This window comes from Rhinatrema bivittatum, chromosome 2 (assembly GCF_901001135.1).
Source record: "Rhinatrema bivittatum chromosome 2, aRhiBiv1.1, whole genome shotgun sequence".
Taxonomy (NCBI): Eukaryota; Metazoa; Chordata; class Amphibia; order Gymnophiona; family Rhinatrematidae; genus Rhinatrema; species Rhinatrema bivittatum.
In genome coordinates this window covers 240,462,479-240,482,053 of record NC_042616.1, presented here as the reverse complement: position 1 = coordinate 240,482,053, position 19,575 = coordinate 240,462,479, and the positions used below count along the sequence as shown (strand labels likewise).

The window sequence follows — 19,575 nt, the reverse complement described above, 5'->3', positions numbered from 1 at the left end:
CCAGGCTTCTGGTTCACCAATTAAGTGAGCCCAGGAAGGAAGCTCCCAGCTCCTGTGGGAGTTTGGTAGAACTAAAAGGGTGGGAGTGTAATTTGGCTCTGCAGTATCCTCTTAGTAAGTATTTCCTTCCTGCCCTCTCCCCTTCTCTGTTTGTAATCTGGCTGATTATAATTTAAAAAAAAAGAGAGCAAGACTCCAGAGTCGGGTAAGACTGTGTCTGTTGGGAGAAGGGGTACTTCAGGCCATTGTTAAGGCTGGGGCTTGCCAAGGTTGGAGCTTCTCAGTCACCTTGGGCCCTTTGGTTCTTCCCGCACTGCGTTGGCTCTGTCAGAGTATTGCTGGTGTTGTGGGATCTGTGGGACTCTACGTAGCCAGCTCATATTATCCTGTTTGTGATGGGATCAGCAGCAATTCCATTTTGGAATCTCCTAAGGCCCACAAGTTCTGCATCTCCATTCTGTCTGATATTTCAGTCAGGTCCTCGGCTTCAAGCCCAGGGCCGATGGTTGAGGACCATGCTGAGGCCCGTGCTTCCACTTCCCTGAGGCTTATTTTCGGTGGGAGATGCCACCATTTTAAAATTGTCTCACAGTGCTTGCCCCCCTGCCTACCTTTTGAACTTCCTATTTGTGGCCTGGGGGGACACTAGCAATATCGCGTGGGATTTCTCCCCAAAATATTTCTAATTTTTTTACACCAGAGTGCAATACAGAGGCCAGGTTGGAGGGCACTCGGGCACCTTGGGTAAAGCTCCTGGCACAGATGTTTCTTAGGAAAAATGGACAATGATATCTAATGAAATGGTTTGCACAGAGGAGGCTTCTGTGAGAGTGCCTTGCTTTCTGATCTGAAAGAAAAGGATGTATTGCAGATCATTGGAAAAAGGAGAGCTGTCATCTGAGTGCAAAGATAATTCTGTCATTCACCTATTCCACAGAAATGAAATTGCTTCCCTTATGTCTCAGATGCTCCCAGTATGGGATCCTATTCAGGGAATCTGCTAATTTTTAAAGGCTTTTCCTCTTCATTCTGAAGTAGGTTTGCTTCTAACGGAGTGTGAGTCCCCTGAAAGCGGCCTTATTTAATGTATTTATTTAAAATGTCTTATTAATCACCTCCATGGTTCCAAAGAATTTCCCAAGGTGATGTACAATAAACAGGCATAATAAACATTAAAACAAACTAAAAAAAACCCAAACATATCTGCCATTAACATTTCACAAATACTATTCAAAGTATCCAACCTACTTGCACCTCAAACTTAGAAATCTCTTATTCCACCCGCCAATCACATATATATATATAAAAATCTATATATTTCTTTATACAAAACTGCCAATCCATATTAAAACATAAGACTTCTGTCATATGAATTAGGAAACTGCCAAGTCTTAATTTTTCAATGGAAGTTTGCATAGTCTTGTTCCAATCTAATGTCTTTTGGCACAGAATTCCATAATATGGGGGCTGCACCTGAAAATGCTGTAGATCGTAATCATACATTTTTATTGTCCCTAAAAATAAGTATTTCTTAACATCCAGTCAGATGAATCCAGAACAAGTGGGTTATCTCTACCAGCAGATTGAGACGGAGCATACTGACATTGGTCTGCCAGTATTCTCCATCATCCAGCAGATGGTGGACGTGCATCTCCCTGCTGGAGATTGCTTCATTTTGTAAAAGGAGAATTAAGGATATTATGTTTTCCTGCTCTCCTGCAGTGATACCAAAAGGTCCCTCCCCCAGTTGAGAATTCCTGAGGTGATTTCCGTGGTCCCTTAGATGAGTGCCTTGGTCTGGTAGCTGGTTTTTCAGTTGGCGTGGACTTAGCTACTTAAGCGGCTGAAAGGCAGCGGGTGCAGGAAGCCGAACGTGGCAGTGACAGCATATGCCCTCTCCTCCCGCAACTGGAAACAGTCTCTGTGCTCAGCCAGGTAAGGTTGAGCTAAGGTAAGTTTAAACATAAATAAATAAATTTTCAGAGACTTAAAAGGAGGCTTTGTACATAGAGCTTCCTCCTTTTTCCCGGTCTCCGTGGTCGGCGTGCCGTTTTGACGTTTGTCCCACTCCATGAGAGGATGAGGGATGTGGGCAGCCTGGTGGGTTAAGCAGCCTCTGTAGGCTAGGCCACACTCTGAGGCTTTTTCGCTGTGCCATGTGGTAGGCTGCAACGGCGTTTTGCACGCTTATCTTAGGCTGCCCTCTACAGCAGTGGTTCTCAACCTTTTTTCTATTGGGACACACCAGGCGCATTGTAAAATACAGAACCTGAAAAAAAAAACCAGCACGTGTGTAGCATACTTGCCATACCATAGCAATACTAACTCCATGAACTCAGACAGCAATATCCCTAACTATGAAAAGGCAGCAGTGTACCACCAGTTCATGTCCTATTGAGAATCAGAAAACACAACAAATAAGACTGATACAAACCCTACATACTAGTAAAATACCTCATCTCACTCACACATACAGTTCCATCCTTCGCCAAATACAGAATAAAAGCCACAAATTACAAATGGGGAGACAAAAACTGGAATAGAAACCTCAAAAAACCTTTCTGAATACCACTTACAACCCTTAAATAATTATTTGTACAAACATGTGTTTATCTAAACTTTAATGACTTCTTAATGTCAACAAACTGTATTTAAATGTTATACTTTTCTCTTCATTCAGTAACCACTATTTATGTGTGTTGTTTTCATCGCGCCCACACGGGATCTTTAGATATATATGTGACATTATGTTATAGGATGTTACCCGTGCTGCACACATGTTTTTAATGAGTGAATGCATATGAATGTTGTGTTTTGTGACACATGACACGTTTTATGTGATTGTGATATAAAATTAATAATAAAGTTTTATTACCTCTCTTATGTATATGTGAGATTATAGTACTATTAAGAGATAGGTAAACGTCACCCAGCGTGTATGCCTCCTTAATCTACTCCAGCCTCAATCTCACCCTCTCTCCTGTTGCTCAATGCTTGCAGCCTGTTAGTGAGGGAGGAGCTAGAGCCCTGAGCAGAGAGATAGCAAGACTAACAGTAGGTACCTATAGCTTTCTTCAGATTAAATTTAGGGGTGATAAAGCTTCAGGAATCTTGATTTTGTGACAGGTTATCAATTATGTGTCAAAAAGCTAATTGCATGGTTTCTCCTGCAACTGTACAATCATAAAAAAAAACCTAGGGGTTACTGAATATGATTTACTCTTTAGGGTTGTTTGAGTAACAGGTGAATGACTTTCCTCAGGCAGGCCCAGCATCCTGTGCAGGACATGAATACAGAGCCATCGCAGAACGAGCAAATAATATGGGATGATCCCACTGCAAGAGAAGAGAGAGCCCGGATCGCCAGCAACTTACAGTGGCCAAACAGTCCTTCTCAGTATTCTGAACCATTACACAGCAGCGTGAAGAACATAAGCAAGGAAAGCTCCCAGCAAAAGGAATCCCTGACTGATTCTGAAATAGCTGATCTGGGTAAATAATGCAACAGACAAGTCGACCTCTAATATTTTTCTTACTAATGTTATAATGCCAAGGGTTTTTTGTTTTTTTTTATGTTGAGTTACTGAGAACTCAGATGAGTGGAACAGAAAGGAACTCTAACTTAACCATGTTCAGAGATCTATGACAGACTAAATGTGAGGAAGAAAGGCAGTTACTACTGAAAAGGAATGCACGGAGATAGTGAATTTTGCATAAGAAACCACCACAAAGCATGAGAGAAGTCCTGATAACTCAGAAAATCTAACAGAAACGCATTCAAAGTAAAGCTGTTTTCCCTTGTCATCTTTTAAAGTGGAAATCCAGAGAATATTTTAAGACTACCATTGCAAAACAGATTGAAGCACTCTGGCTTTTACTGTGAATTTAATTAGGCACACTTTTATTTTAAAATATCAACTCTAAGGGTATCTTACTTGTGCAGATATGTGTAACTAAACTCACAGGAAAAGCTGGAATGGCTTAAACTGCTGCACAGTGGGAATCTTGTTCCTTGTAACATACTCTAGATTTTTGTTAAATTAACCGTTTGAGCTGATTCTTTAATGTTTCCTTGAATATAATTGTTGCAAATGATTTATACTCCACAGCCATCTGTGATGCAGAGAGTACACTTATAACTAAGTGTCCAGAGTTCCCAAGTAATAGAGATCCAGAAACCCCAGTGAAAGATGAGCAGCTGATCCCTACTCCACAAGCTCCAAGCATTGCCTTTCCTCTGGCCAACCCTCCTGTGGCTCCTCCACCCAAAGAAAAGGTTTGCTAAACTCTGTCCTCTAATATAATAGTCTGTGATTAATAACAATTTTCAAAGCTTTTCCTGAGTAAACAGGTAAAAGCCTTTTGTGGGTAAAAATACCCTGCACCGGTCACAACGCAGGTACTTTTGCCCGCATTGGGAAAGGGGCAGAATTAGGTTAGGGGAGGGAAGAAAGCCCTGAGTGGATCTTCTGCAGGTGCATTTGCACCTAATTCAAAGCTGGTGCAATTGTGCATACTCACATTGCAGCCCTGTTCCTGCCGCCAGCCTGCATTTTCAGGTTTCCTTTTAAAAATGTGCTTGCAGTTCTGTGAAAATGTGAAATATTGTCTCCTTAATGTTTTATAGTACTTGTTTGGCAATGTCCTCGTCTTATTCTATGCCTATGACTCATCAGTATGAATAAATATAGGTTCTGTTTCAAATTGGCAATGGGAAAGGAAGGTAGGGGAAGTTGAATAACTTTTTATAAAGCAAGGTACTTGATGATTAGAAATATATGCATTGGTATTGTCAGAGTTTTCATATGCTCTGCTTCACTTGTGCTGAAGGAGAAGTTGTTTTACCTCATAATTTTCTTTCCTTGAATGCTGCTACACTGGTTCTGATGCTTGAATTTATTCCCTTTACCAGTAGATAGAAGCAGAGAACACAACTTTTCTGTGACATCATGACTGATACGTTTAGCTGTACAGCCCAGGCAAAAATCATTATTCTCATAACAAAAGAAGTAACAAAAATAATTGTTCGCAAACTTTATATGAACTCTATATAAACACCTAATGAAAGATCCTCCAAAAAAAAATACCTCTTCCAACCTCCCCAGGTTAGAGAGAATGAAAGAACACCACAAAGGAGAAGATTCAAAGAAGTGATAGGTAAGTTTTAGGCTCTCACCATGAGGAGAACAAATTATATCTGCAAACATCAAGGAGCACCTTTCAAACATAGGAGGAGCCCAAACTCTCTGGGAGGCTCCTGGACTGGTGTAGCAGGATTCAAGCAAAGAAATTACCAAGTAAGATTAAAAATCTCCTTCCTTATCATCCTGCAACTCCAAGGGGCAGATTTTAAAAGCCCTACACGTGCCGGGCCTATTTTCAAAAGGCCTGGTGGTGCGGGTAAAGCCCCGGGACAAGTGTAAGTCCCGGGGCTTGAAAAAATGGGCGGGGGCGTGGCCAGAGTCCTCCGTACAGCTGCTAGGTTGGGGGATCACGCGCCAGCACTCGGCAGGTGCATGCAAGTTATGCCTGCCTCTGGCAGGTGTAACTTCCACAACAAAGGTAAGGGTTTTTGGGTTTTTTTCGGGCTGGAGGGCAGGACAAGATAGGGGAAGGGAGGGGAAGGTTGGGGGGGGGGAAGCCTCAGAGGGAACGGGCAAAGCCAGCTGGTCTCCCCGAGGGCTCGGCGCGCCCAAGTTGCATTAGTGTGCACCCCTTTGCACACGCCGAACCCTGATTTTATAACATGCGCGCGGCTGCGCACGCATGTTATAAAATCGGGCGTACATTTGTGCGTTCCGGGTAGCGCAGCTTTTAAAGTTTGCCCCCAAATGCACAGGAAGTATCCAAGCCCCATTAGACTGGGAGGGACAAAATTAGGGCTGCATGCTATGTTTGAACATCCAGTCTGTAATGCTTCGTAAAAGAATGCAAGAAAGACCAAGCAGCCACCTACAAATGCAGCATCTTCCAGAGCAAAAGCTGAAAATTCTTCCCAAGAAGAAGCTTGAACTCTCACTGAATGAACCAAAGGCCTTCTGGCGCCTTTCAAAAAGTAAGCTGGCACAATTGTTTCTCTAATCCACCTAGCCAGAAATGCTTTGGAGGATGCCTTGCCCTTTATGTGGCCCTCAAAACAAAGCAAACAACCTAACCAGAGTGAATCCAATTTAAAAATGTATATCCCATGCAATCCAATAACACTCAAACACTGGAAGAGAAACTGACTGATTTAAATGAATTGGAGAAACCACCTTAGGTAAAAAAAAAGAAAAAAAAAGAGGAAACTGCTCTAAAAGAAACTGAGTCCAAGATAAAATTCTGAAAAAGATGCGTGCAAGATAAGGCTTCCAATTCAGACATAATTCAGACAATTCAGACATAATTTACAGTAATGGATCCTTCAGAGAGGAATCCTTAAGGCAGGGCTTCCCAAACTGTGGGTTGAGACCCCAAATGGGGTTACCAAACCTTCACTTGGGGTCACAAGTGTTTCATATGTGAGCACTATTTAGGTGCCAGTAGCATTAGTAGTGGAAGTCAGCATGAGGCCTATGATCGAGCCTGTGCTCATAGGTCCTGCAGTGGCACTGGCTTTGCATGAGTGTCTAGGGTAACAGAAAGCCCTGCCTGAAGAAGGATCAGGGCTGCTGCAGGCCCTGTGAGCTTGCAGTAGCATTCAGGCCCCATGCTGACTTTCATTAGTAAAGCTGCTGCCACTTGCAGATCAGTCAGTTTGGGACTAGCCATGAAGGGGATAGGAGGAGATTGCCACTGTTCCTTTCTCCTCAGCCCTCACTGAATCCACCCAAGTAAAATGCTGCTTGCCTTCTATTCCCACCAGTTGTCATTTACCTGTGGCCCAGGACCAAATGAAAATGTTGCCACTGACCCTGGCCCAGGGGGATGTTTGGTGAAAGGACTGTTTGAAGAGATGGATGAAAAGCAGGATAGGTTTGAGGGTTGGATAAAGTGAAGAGGGATTGGCTGTGGAGGGTGAGGGAGGGAGGGAATGACAAAAAGGGAATATGCTGCATGGAATGTGAGAGAAAGATCAGAGGGGGGAAGAGGCACTCTTGGATGATGTCAGCAGCCCAGTCTTATATATAAATTCTCTTTGGACCTACCTGCTTTGCCTCAGCAAAATGTCTCCTGCTTTTGCAGTGTGTGTTGCCTTAAATTCCCAGTTCCTGTCTCCTATGTTCCTGATTCTTTATCCTGCCTTGCCTCACCTTGTCTTCCTTGTTCAGCCTGCCTTGCCCTTCTGTATCATCCAGTGTCTTCAGTGTGTATTTGTCTACCCCTGGCCTGCCCCTCTAAATCTTGACCTGTTGCCTGGACCCGACCATCCTTGTTAGCTGCCAGCCCCGATCTTGGCCGTCTCCAACTCCATTAGTCTGCTGCATACCCTGACTCCAGCAAGCCATTAGGCTCATTTGTTCTTTTCACTGCCCTAGGGACCCACCTAAGTCCTGCTGGCTGCCAGAATTCAAGGGCTCAACTTGCAGGAAAGGCGGCTAGCATAGGTGAAGCTCCAGACTGTCCCACTACAGGGCTCATTTGCCAGCTGCTGGCGTAGGCCAAGTAGGTTCACCTGTGAGGCTGTGTCAACTACACTGCAGCACAAAGGACTCACACCTACACTACCCTTCACAGAGAGAGAGGGTTTCCCTGGGGAGAGGAAGTCCTCTGGAAGGGATGGAAGTCGAGAGAGGGAATTAGCTGGAGTGAGGGAGGGTAAGAAGGGAGGGATTGATGGAGGGGTCTGCACTCCTGATAATTTGTTTTGGTAATCATCTAGGGTCATGCAAATTTTCAGGTGCTAAAATGGGGTCACATCGACTAAAGGTTTGGGCAGCCCTGCCTTAAGGAGTTCAAAAAGTGAACTTATTAAAGCTTTGAAGATTAAGATCCCACTTAGGGGAATCCAAGGCCTAAAAGGAGATTGAACATGTTTCACTGCTCAGAGAAAACAATAAACATTGAGATGGCAGGCAACTGATATCCCCTGGACACTACCTCTATAATAGGAGATTGCTGCTACTTGAACCCTCAGAGAATTCAAGGCTAAACTTTTATCAAACCCTCTCTGAAGAAAAGTCAAGATGCTAGCAATATCCAAACACCACAGTGATAAAGGACATTCCTCACAGCTTGCTTCAAATAGATGCCAGACATAAACATAACCCAGCGAAGTGGAATTAATTTGGGATTTCAATAGAGTTGAAATTAATGAAAAGAAATATCCCTTCTTGCATAACTGCAACCTCTGAAGAGCCGGGCCAGGCCATAAGATAAAATGAAACTGGCTCCTCCATGAAAATCTGACCCTGATTTTAAAGACGCCAACCTCCTAGGAAATAGATTGTGGAATCAATTTGTAACCTTACAAGATTTGCATACCAAAATAATCTTGCCTACTTTGGAGCCACTAGAATTACCAGTGAGGAGTGCCTTTCTATCCTCCTCAGGATCTTCCCTATCCGAGGCCAGGGAAGATGCACATATAATAGCGCTCTCTCTGGCCATGGCTGGACTAGAGTATCTATTCCTTTGGAGCCATACTCCCTACATCGGTTGAAGACACTTGACATTTGTTCAAGTCACCATGATATCCATGTGACGGAGATTCAACTGATCCACTTTCTTCTGGAATCCATCATGTTTCTATGAGAAAATCAGCCTGGACGTTCTCCAGTCCTGCCATGGGAGACTCAGAAATTTGTAGGAGATTCTGCTTCACCCACTGAAACAGAAGACTCATCTTTTTGGACAGCCCTTGACTTCAGGTGCCTCCCTGTCTGTTCACATAAGTCAATGCCATGGCATTGTCATAAAGAATTGACTGCCATTCCCTGCACTGCAGGCAAGAAGTGAAGCAAAACTAACCTGATGGCTAAGGTTTCTAGTCTGTTGATGAATCACGAAGCCTCCTTTTGTGACCAGAGTCCCCAAGCAACCTAATTCTGAAAGTGGGCTTCCCACGCCATCAAGCATTTGTTGTGAGGAGTTCCTATGGAGGAGGTTCCAGACACATTCCCTTCAGCAAATTCAGCAGTGACAACCACCACAAGAGATTCCACCTCAGTGACTTTGGGTGGGGAAGGTGAATATCTTAGTCCTGAGTTTGAGGGGATTATTGAGAGAGAAGAGAAAACTACAGATGACGAATGTGAGCCCTGACCCACGGAACCATAAACCAAGGAGGCTGCCAAGGACTCTTGAAGCTATAGATAATCCCAAGCACTGGAAGCAAGGGAAGTTAGTTTGCTTACCATAAATGGGGTTCTCTGTAGATAGTAGGATGAATTAGCCATGACATGTGGGTGACATCGTCTGACAGCACCAAACGGCCCCTTGTCTCTAGCTCAGTAAAGCTTTTTACTACTGAGCATGCCTGGGAGTTCCTGTTTGCACGCTGCCTCGTGAGCCCCTCAGTCAATTTGTAGTGCTAAGCTTTATCTAAGTAGTCGACTCTCCAGGGAGGCAGGTGAGTATTAGGCATATATTTTCAACCCTGACCAGGGGTTTTTTGCTCTCCTTATTTTCTATTCATGAGACAAATGCTTGGACATGTGCTCCTTTATTTTTAAGTGTAGAATCCGGAATCCAGTGCAGAAAACGTGATTGCCAAATTTGATCCATTTAAATAATAGCTGCCACTAATAAATAATTTTTTTCTTCAAGTTCCATAAAACAAGAGATTGCACTGCCTGCAGATACACATATAGGGGTAGATTTTCAAAATGTTACGCGCGTAACCCCCGAAAACCTACCCCTGCGCGTGCCAAGCCTATTTTGCATAGGCTCAGCGGCGCGCGCAAGCCCCGGGGCTTTCCAAAATGGGCGGTCGGGGGTGTGGCTGTGGGGTGGGGCAGGGGCGTGGTGGTGGTCCAGGATGGGGCTGGGGGCGTCCTGAGTCCTCTGGCACGGCACTGTGCGGGAGGTTCGCGCACCGGCAGCCGGCTGGCAGGTGTAACTCAGCAAAATAAGGTAGGGGGGGATTCAGGTAGGGCTGGGGGGTGGGTTAGATAGAGGAAGGGAGGGAAAGGTGGGGGGGAGCTAAAAAAAAAGTTCCCTCCAAGGCCGCTCTGATTTCGGAGCGGCCTTGGAGGGAACGGGGAAAGCCATCGGGGCTCCCCTTGGGCTCGGCGCACGCAAGGTGCACAAATGTGCACCCCCTTTGCGCGCGCCGACCCTGGATTTTATAACATACGCGCGACAGCACGCGCATGTTATAAAATCGGGTGTACATTTGTGCGCGCTGGGTAGCACGCACAAATGAATCCCACGCGCGTAATATTAAAAATCTGCCCCATAGTATAGGAGGATGGACATAACCTCCAGCAGGGTCAAATATATAAAAGAGCAACAGACACCTCAGCCAATTAAACAGAATTTTTCATTTCCATTCCAAATAAAAGGTTAACATCTCAGTCTTGGCAAGAATGACACTGCAGTTTTTCTGTTGGCTTGCTTGCTCACGTTTTGACATCTTAGCTTGCCCATCCCAAGATGGAATTGTAAACCGCCTAGATCAATTATTCAATTGTATAAGCGGTATATAAGAACTGTTAAATAAATGCCTGGTTGATTAATGAATCTTTACCAGCCTGAGGCACCAGCTCAGCACCGCTTGTTTGCCCTCAGGGGTCACCACAGTAGCAGCAGCCATATTCCTTCTCCAACCATGGCATCAATGACCAAAATGTTGGTTTTAATTTGGAAATGTAAACAAATCTACTTTTCAGTCTGCTGAGATACCAGCTGCTGCTTTTGGATGCTTCACATTTATCCATCTTTGACCTTCGGTATCAGAAAGCTTCTATATGATGTAGTATATTAAATTCAAAACAGTTAAGCAGGTGAAACCAAAGGAGTGCTTAAAAAATTATTTTAATTTTAGGTGGTTGAAGCAGATGAAGAGACAGAACCAGAAAAACAGTACAGGTTCCAGCTGTCTTCTCTCAACCCGCAGGAAAGAATCGACTACTGCCATCTGATTGAAGAGCTAGGTAACCAGACTGACAAAATATTGATATTTTTTTACATTTTGGAAGGAAGGGTAGGATTGCCTGCTCTTGATGATCATATGAATAAGTTTCGTGTACATTTATTATTTTCCCATTACTCATGTTTGTTAATCTGTCTCATTGTCAGAGCTGAACACAATAGTGGAAAATAAAAACACATCAAAATTCATAAGAAATAATCTGTGAGAAAATGGATTATAATCATCAGCTCAAGACCATTTTGGGCCTTTGGTTCTCTTTTTTTTTTTTTTTCAACTGGGATAATGATTATAATATAGGCATTTATTTGTCCTGATTTATATGACAGTGCCTTCTTTCACAGACTCTTCCTTCCAAGTTTTGCTTTCTTTGCTTTCCACTTCTCTGTTGATTTCATCCTTGGTGTGGCAGTCCAAGTCTCTTGTCACCTTTCCCATTGCCAGAGTTGCCAGCCTGCCTCCATGTCATCATATTACTCCAGTCCTTACTTTATAACTCCCATTCGCAATGCATCCTGCGGGAAATTAAGGGCTGGACTGCATTAACTGCACTAGGATGTCAAATGGAAAACCAGGATGTTGGGTTAAGCAACAAGCAGAATGCATTAGGATGGGAATTATAAAGTAAGGACTGATAGCATGGAGGCAAGTTGGCAATTCAGTATTGTATTTGCAATAGAATATTAATATTAAATGTATTTTTGTTTTATACTTAACACCAAATGGCTTTTCAAGTGTTACAACCAATAAAATGAAAATAATAATCACAATTTAAACTACAATATAACAATGTTCAAAAACATAATGCTGTAAACAAAACACACAATAACCTCATCCAAAACCTCTCCTCAAACCTGCCACTTTGCCTAAAACCAGAAAACCCAAACCTAGAAGTTTATGATTCTCTTGCATTCAGTGCTATTTACTAATCCTGATAGCCTCTGCATATCAAGTTTCGTTTTCTGTAAATATTGGTCCATAGGGGCCAGCCTAGAGGCTGTGCACTGCCATGCAGAAGGCCTGGGTTCACTTCTCAGGCCCTGGGGGGAGGAAGTCTGTCATTCCACAACATTAGTACCTAGTCGGCAGAATTGAATGCACAGATGGTGATTTCCAGAAGGAGCCACACAGAGGGGGATTCGTCTGCTTCAGAAGACGTCCTGGAAGATTTTAAGAGATACCCTTAGGAAGATTGTGAGAGAAATGGAGGAAGGAGTGTGAGGTGCATCCTGAAGCGTGTCTTTCATAGAGATGAATTGGTGTCCCTGGTTTCTCATATCCTGAACATGTTACAAATTCCGGATGACAGAAAAGAGCAGGCTTCAGCTCCCGAAGAGGACCCTATGGTCCGTTTAAAGAAGTCTTGGCGGTTCTTTCCACTTCACTAAGCAAGATATAATTGATTTTGAAATGGGAGGCTTCAGAGGCTAATTTTAAACTGGGCCTTTTCCTCCCCAAGCTGTATCTGCTGGACCCATAGGTGAAGGAGAAATTTCATTTTCCCAGGGTAGACCCCACTGGTATGTTAGGTGACTAAATGCACCACCGTCCCAATGGAAGATGGGGTGGCTCTTAAGAGTGCTCAGGACAGAAAAATAGAGTCCCTGCTTAAGCAGGCCTTTAAGTTTGTAAGCATGGCTCTGCAAATCTCTGCATGTTGTTGCATTATGGTAAGATCTGGGCTGCATCTAGCACAAGATGCCCAGGAGGTGTTAGGGAAGGATTTCCCGCCTTTGGAGCCAGGAGATGCTTACTTAGCAGATGTTAGATACAATGTGTTATGTTCCTCGGCCAGGGGGTTAGCATCCATAATAGCAGCTCAGAGATTCCTCTGGATGCACAATTGCTTGGTGGATTCTTTCTCTAAGACTAATTTACCTAAGTGGCCATGTAAGGGTCGGCTCTTGTTTGGAGAAAAGATGGCAAAGGCATGAGGTGACTCGAAGGTACTGAGGCTCCTGGAAGATAGAACAAGAGTGCCATTTCAGAGTTACTCATCTTTCAGTAGGTTTTGTGACTCCAGGAAATTTAGGCAAGGTCGGAGCTCTTCAGGTCAAGATCTTCTTCCAGGTTCCAGTCCTTTTGTTCAAAGAAGGGAAGTAAACACAGAGCTGTGGGGGCCAGCTCCCCTAGAGCAACATAATGAGTGTTTGGGAACCCTATCTCTGGTGCCAGAGTGAGGTAGTCACCAGTCTCTTTTTTTTTTTTTTTTTTTACCAAACGTGGGCCCAGATCATGATAGAGCTGTGGGTGCTAGATATTGTAATAAAAAAAATTAAAAAAAAGATACACTCTGGAATTTGCTTGCCCACTTTGTGACACTTTTATAGTTTCCACTTGTCATTAGGTAGAGAAAAGAGAGACTGTGAAGTCTACTCTAAAGAGATTTCTTGATCCACAAGCGGTTATTTCAGTGCCAAAAGAACAGGAAGGTTTAGGTTGCTACTCCATTTATTTCGTGATTCCGAAAGGAGGGGTCCGTTCATCCCATTTTGGACCTGAAGTGAGTCAGCAATGTTTTGAAGGTGACTTACTTCAAGATGGAAACCTTATGATTGATGATTATGGTGGTAGAGAAAGGATAGTTTCTGTCATCTCTGAACTTGATGGAGGCTTAACTTCGCATTCTAATTTGGAAGGATCATCATTTTAAAGTGCTGCCGTTTGGGTTTGTAGCTGCCCCAAGAATCTTTTCGAAGGTTATGGTGGCTATGGTTGTCATGTTGTGCAAGGAAGGTATTTTGGTTATCCCTTATCTGGATGATAGGTTAATAAGAGCAAAGTGGTTTCAAGAAAGTGTATTAGCCACACAGCGGATGATACAATTGTTATAGGAGTTGGGGTGGATTTTCAATTTCCCCAAGAGTTATCTGCAGGCATTTCAGACACCGGATTATTTGGGAGCTCAGTTTGATACGAAGACAGGACGTGTTCATCTTACAGATTAAAGAATTCAGAAATTGTATGGTCAGATCCAGACATTCAGTTCAGTCAGGAATCCGACAGTGTGGCACTACCTGCAGACTCTTAGATCAATGGCAGTAGTATTGGATCTAGTGCTATGCATCCTTTTCAAAGGGCCCTGCTGTTCAGATGGAATCTCCCCATTCTCAAGACTACTCCAAATGTCTGATGCTGCTGGAGTCTACAAGACTAACCTTGCAGTGGTGGATAGACTGTATTGGAGAATGATGACCCCAGTCTGAATCACGATAACATTGGATGCCAGTCTGTTGCACTGTTAGAAGCTGTTTGTTCAGGGACAGTGGACCACAGAGAAAGCAAGCTGGTCCATTAACTAGTAAAGGCCAGGGTGATTGGCCAAATTGACTGTTGATTTCGGACCTCAAGCATCTGCTTTGCGGCAATCCTCTAAGGCAGTGGTTCTCAACCCTGTCCTGGGGACTCCCCCAGCCAGTCGGGTTTTCAGGATATCCACAATGAATATGCATGAGAGAACATTTGCATGCACTGCCTCCATAACATGCAAATGTTCTCTCATGCATATTCATTGTGGATATCCTGAAAACCCAACTGGCTGGGGGGGTCCCCAGGACAGGGTTGAGAACCACTGCTCTAAGGCTTCTGTCCCACAAGGAATTGCTGTCCCAGAGTCCTGTGTTTCACGAGGATCCAGATCAATTTTGTGTTACAGTTTGGCACTTGAGAGGGCACGTTTAGTGAAGAAGGTTTATTCTTAGGCTGTGGTGGCCATTTCCTTGAAAGCTAGGAAATGTTCCACTTCCTTGGATTGTATCTGCATATAGAGAATGTTTGAGAGTTGTTTCACTGGCTGTCAGTGTATGCCTGGAGCAGTGTCAGTTCTTTTGATTTTGGATTTCTTGCAGGAAGGCCTTTCTAAGGGCTTGGCTCTTTAACACTTTGAAGGTGCAGATGGCTGCTCTCTCTTGCTATGGGAGCATATTCAAGGTAGACCATTGTGTCTTCCCATGCAGATGTGTCTTATTTCTTGAGGGGGTGAAACATATCAGGCCTTCATTACAAATTCTGATCCTGCTCTGGGATCTGAATTTGGTTTTGTCCTTTCTGGCAAGATTTCAATTCACTCCTCTTAAATCTATTTCTCTGCATCTGCTGACCTTGAAGACAGTCTTCCTGATTGCGAATTGTTCAACCTGCAGGATATCAGTGTTACAAAGCTCTTTCTTGTAGGGAACCTTTTCTCACTATTACGAGAGAGAGGGTCCAATTTCATCAGTTCCCTCCTTTCTTCCGAAGGTTGTCTCAGATAGGAAGGAAGGGAGGAGGTATGTTGTCATATATAAAAAGTAATAGTAAAGCAACAGAATTGCAGGGCTATTTTTTTTTTTATTTAATTTATTATTTTTATATACCGACATTCGATCTGAGATATCACTTCGGTTACATTCAGGTACTGTAGGTATTTCCCTATCCCCAGAGGGCTTACAATCTAAGTAAAGAGGAGGCACTGTGGATTAATATGAAAAGAGGGCATGAACTTCTATTTATATTGATGCAATATACAAACTTACATCACAGACAGAGGAGAAGGATAGAGATTTAATAGAAGATATTCACAAATTTTAAATAAATAATTATAATAAAAAAAGAAAATATTCACAAATTTGCTATGAAAGGAGAGATGTTATTGTTAGGGGATTTCAATCAGCTGGATGTTGATTGGGAAATCCAAGCTGCAGTGTCTTCTGGAAGCAGAGAGATCCTGGATTATCTGCAAGGAGAATTGGTCATCTGGTAACGGAACCCACATGGGAGGAAGTGATAATGGACCTGCTGCTTACCAATGGGAATAGCATCTCTGATGTTATAGTTGATGATCTTCTGGGATCCAGTGATCACCACATGGTATGGTTCAGTATTAAAATACAAGAGATAAAGGTTCATTCAAATGCAAGTATCCTAGACCTCAGGAAAACTAATTTTGTTAAAATAGGGGACTTCTTCAAGGAGTCATTAGCTATTTGAGAAAATCTAGGGGAAGCAGAAGAGCAGTTAGCAAAACTAATAGGACATATTATAAGGGCAGCTAACCTTTTTGTTGGGAAAGTAAATAAAGGATAGAGGAAAAAGAGACCACTATGTTTTTCTAAAGAAGTAGCTGAAAAGTTAAGGGAGAAAAGGTTAGCATTCACAAACTACAAGAGATCACAGAAGGTGGAAGACAGGCAACAATATCTGGAAAAACTGGGAAAGTAGTCAGGAATGCAAAAATTCATATGGAAGAAAAAAATAGCAAATACGGTAAAATGGGAGAGAACAAGACTTTCTTTTTTTTTAACGACATGTTAGTGATAGAAAGAAGTCCAAAAGTGAAATTTTGAGACTCAGAGGTGAAGGGGAGGAATATGTAGAGGCCGATCAGGGAAAAAGTGAAATTGCTTAAAATATTTTTGTTCGGTGTTCACTGTGGAAGGGCCTGGAGCAGGACCACATAAAACAAATACAGATAAGATTGGCATTGAAGTAAACCTCAATCGATTTTCAGAACAATATGTTTGTGAGAAGCTAACTAAACTGAAAGTAGATAAGGCGATGGGGCTGGATGGGATTCATCCAAGAGTATTAAGGGAACTTAGAGAAGTCTGGCAGCTCCACTGGCTGACCTTTCCAATGCTTATTTAGAGTTGTGAATAGTTCTGGAAGTCTGGAGAGGGGCAGATGTGGTTCCCATTCATAAAAGGTAGAAGTAAGGAGGAAGCCTGGAACTACTGGATGGTTAGTCTGACCTCTGCAGTGGGAAAATTAATGGAATCGCTACTAAAATAGAGGATAGTCCAGTTTCTGGAATCCAACGGATTACTTGATCTGAGGTAGCATGGTAAATCTTTACTAGAGGTAAATCTTGTCAGTTTCTTTGATTGGGTGACCAGAGTTCTATCAAGGGAGAATGTTAGACATAGTGTACTTGGATTTCATTAAGGCCTTTGAAACAGTTCCGCACAGGAAACTTATAAATAAATTGAACACCCTTGGTATGGAATCTAGTGACTGACTGGGTTAAAAAATCTGCAGTAGGGTAGACCAGTGGTTCTCAACCTTTCTTCTATTGGGACACACCTGGCAGATAATGCTTACAAGCGTGACACACTGAACACTTGACTATCATGGAGGTAAATGTAAACATACACTCTGCATACATAGGATCCTGCCCCCACACCCCCCTCCCCAGGTCCCCAAACAATGGATGCAGAGAAGATTTCTCCATACAACTCACCTTATAAAAAATACATTCTGATTCTGGTACTGTCTCAGTAACAGAAACACAAACTCCCTTACTACCAGGCGCATTGTAAAATACAGAACCTGAAAAAAACCCCAGCACATGTGTAGCATACGCCATAACATAGCAATACTAACTCCAAGAACTCAAACAGCAATATCCCTAACTATGAAAAGGCAGCAGTGCAACACCAGTTCATGTCCTGTTGAGAATCAGAAAATGCAACAAATAAGACTGATACAAACCCTACGCACTAGTAACTTAAAATTAAAAACATCATTCAGGACAACTGGCATGTCTTACAAACACATTCTATTTTCAGCCAAACTCCCATGTTCTCATATTCCCGAGGAAGTAATATAAAACAATATGTGGTGAGAGCGGCCATCCCAGATGATCAGCACATAGAGATGGAAATACATGGACATAAAGCGTGTGGAGAATGTGATTTTTGCAACACTACTATGTCTGGCATAGTATGGCAAGATCCAGTTTCAGGATATATGGTCAAACGTAAACAGAATGCAGATTGCAATAGTGACCATGTTATATATGCCTTACAGTGCCCATGTCCTAGAATTTATATAGGACGTACATCAAGGAAAATGAGGGTAAGACTAATTGAACAACGGAGTCGTCTAAATACTAAGTATATGAAGGCACCAATAGTTCCACATAGCATCCTTAGAAAACACACATTTGCAGAATTTAAATGGACAATTTTAGAACATATCCCCGTGTTCAAAAGAGGAGGAGATCGTAAAATGAAACTTAATTATAGAGAAAACTATTGGATCTTCAAATTACAAACAGTGGAACTGGCAGGTTTGAATGAAAAAATAGAATGGTATACGATGTCATGAGAACAGTGCTTCTAGTTTACCAGAATAACCTGTAATCCACATATATTTATTTGGCGACATGTGTCTCCATAGTAGTTAAATTCACCATTGAAAACAAGTACATTAATCGCCACGAATGATAGAGATTAACCCCGAGATTTGGCGGGCTTTTCAGGAATTTAAAGAGACCACTCATGTACTGTGCCACGTCGGACGCTGTAGCGATCCCCGTACGGACGGGAACATAAGAACATAAGAAAATGCCATACTGGGTCAGACCAAGGGTCCATCAAGCCTAGCATCCTGTTTCCAACAGTGGCCAATCCAGGCCATAAGAACCTGGCAAGTACCCAAAAACTAAGTCTATTCCATGTTACCATTGCTAATGGCAGTGGCTATTCTCTAAGTGAACTTAATAGCAGGTAATGGACTTCTCCTCCAAGAACTTTTTTAAACACAGCTATACTAACTGCACTAACCACATCCTCTGGCAACAAATTCCAGAGTTTAATTGTGCGTTGAGTAAAAAAGAACTTTCTCTGATTAGTTTTAAATGTGCCCCATGCTAACTTCATGGAGTGCCCCCATGTCTTTCTACTATCCGAAAGAGTAAATAACCGATTCACATCGGCTTTCTTTCACGCTGATGTCAAACTCTAAGTGGGTAAGCAGTTCAGTGTCATTCATAATGTTCATTGAATTTGGATCCATACAATGTGTGCCATTAAGAATAGAACCTTTATAGATACAGTGCTTTAAGTTATTATAATATATATGCCATAAGCGCTATACTTAAAATTATGATGCCTTGTATGTGTGATTTACAGTCTAAAAGAATAGCCGCTTCTTACCAGCTTGCTGCACCCCTGTCTCCATCTGCTGGTTGGCATGCATAATCCATTGGTCTGGCCTGGTCTGATTATATTCAAGGAAAGGAAATAATCAGGTAGGAAGTATTTTTACCTTTCCATTTCATGGTTTAAGGTGGGGTGGTACTGGAAAAACAGTGCTTTGATCCGAGCTGCACGCACATTATTGTGGGGCATCCTCTCCGAAATGAAAAGTATTTGGCCTCGATGGCAGCTGGAAAGTGGGTGCTTCATCGCTCATACCTGGAGTCCTGCAGAGCAGTGGGGCGCTTTGTGCAGGTATGTATTTATTCATATTACACGCTTAGTATTGACCAACTATTATTGTTTTTAGATCTGTGATATCCCAATTTTTCACCTTTGTCAAAAATCTTTTAGAAGTATCCAAGTGAATTTGAAACAAAATGTCAACTAATCTGGAGTTAAATGCAGCAGTGAAATATGTGTAGGGGATTTTTGACCATTTCAGGTGATAACTTTACTCCTGGTGTCAGGTGAACCTGATCATCATTCAGTTTATAATTGGATCCGTTTCTTTCTTCCATTTTTATTAATAACTCTATCATAGAAATCAAAGTGAAGCACCTGCTGACTTGACTGTGCTGTAAAATTAAAATTCATATGACTGAT

At 42.6% G+C, this 19,575-nt stretch overlaps 1 protein-coding gene across 3 annotated transcripts in view; it reads left to right on the top strand.

The window, feature by feature from the left end:
• Positions 1–19,575, top strand: part of TOPBP1 (DNA topoisomerase II binding protein 1) — a 248,317-nt gene that overhangs the window by 170,132 nt on the left and 58,610 nt on the right. For 2 of the 3 annotated variants that reach the window (XM_029589328.1, XM_029589327.1), the window contains exons 21-24: positions 3,263–3,492; positions 4,110–4,276; positions 10,907–11,015; positions 19,061–19,224. In XM_029589328.1, the coding sequence (XP_029445188.1) occupies positions 3,263–3,492; positions 4,110–4,276; positions 10,907–11,015; positions 19,061–19,224 (670 nt within the window). Of the gene's footprint in view, positions 1–3,262; positions 3,493–4,109; positions 4,277–10,906; positions 11,016–18,251; positions 18,375–19,060; positions 19,225–19,575 lie in introns of those variants that run through there. The other variant, XM_029589329.1, reaches the window with a different exon arrangement.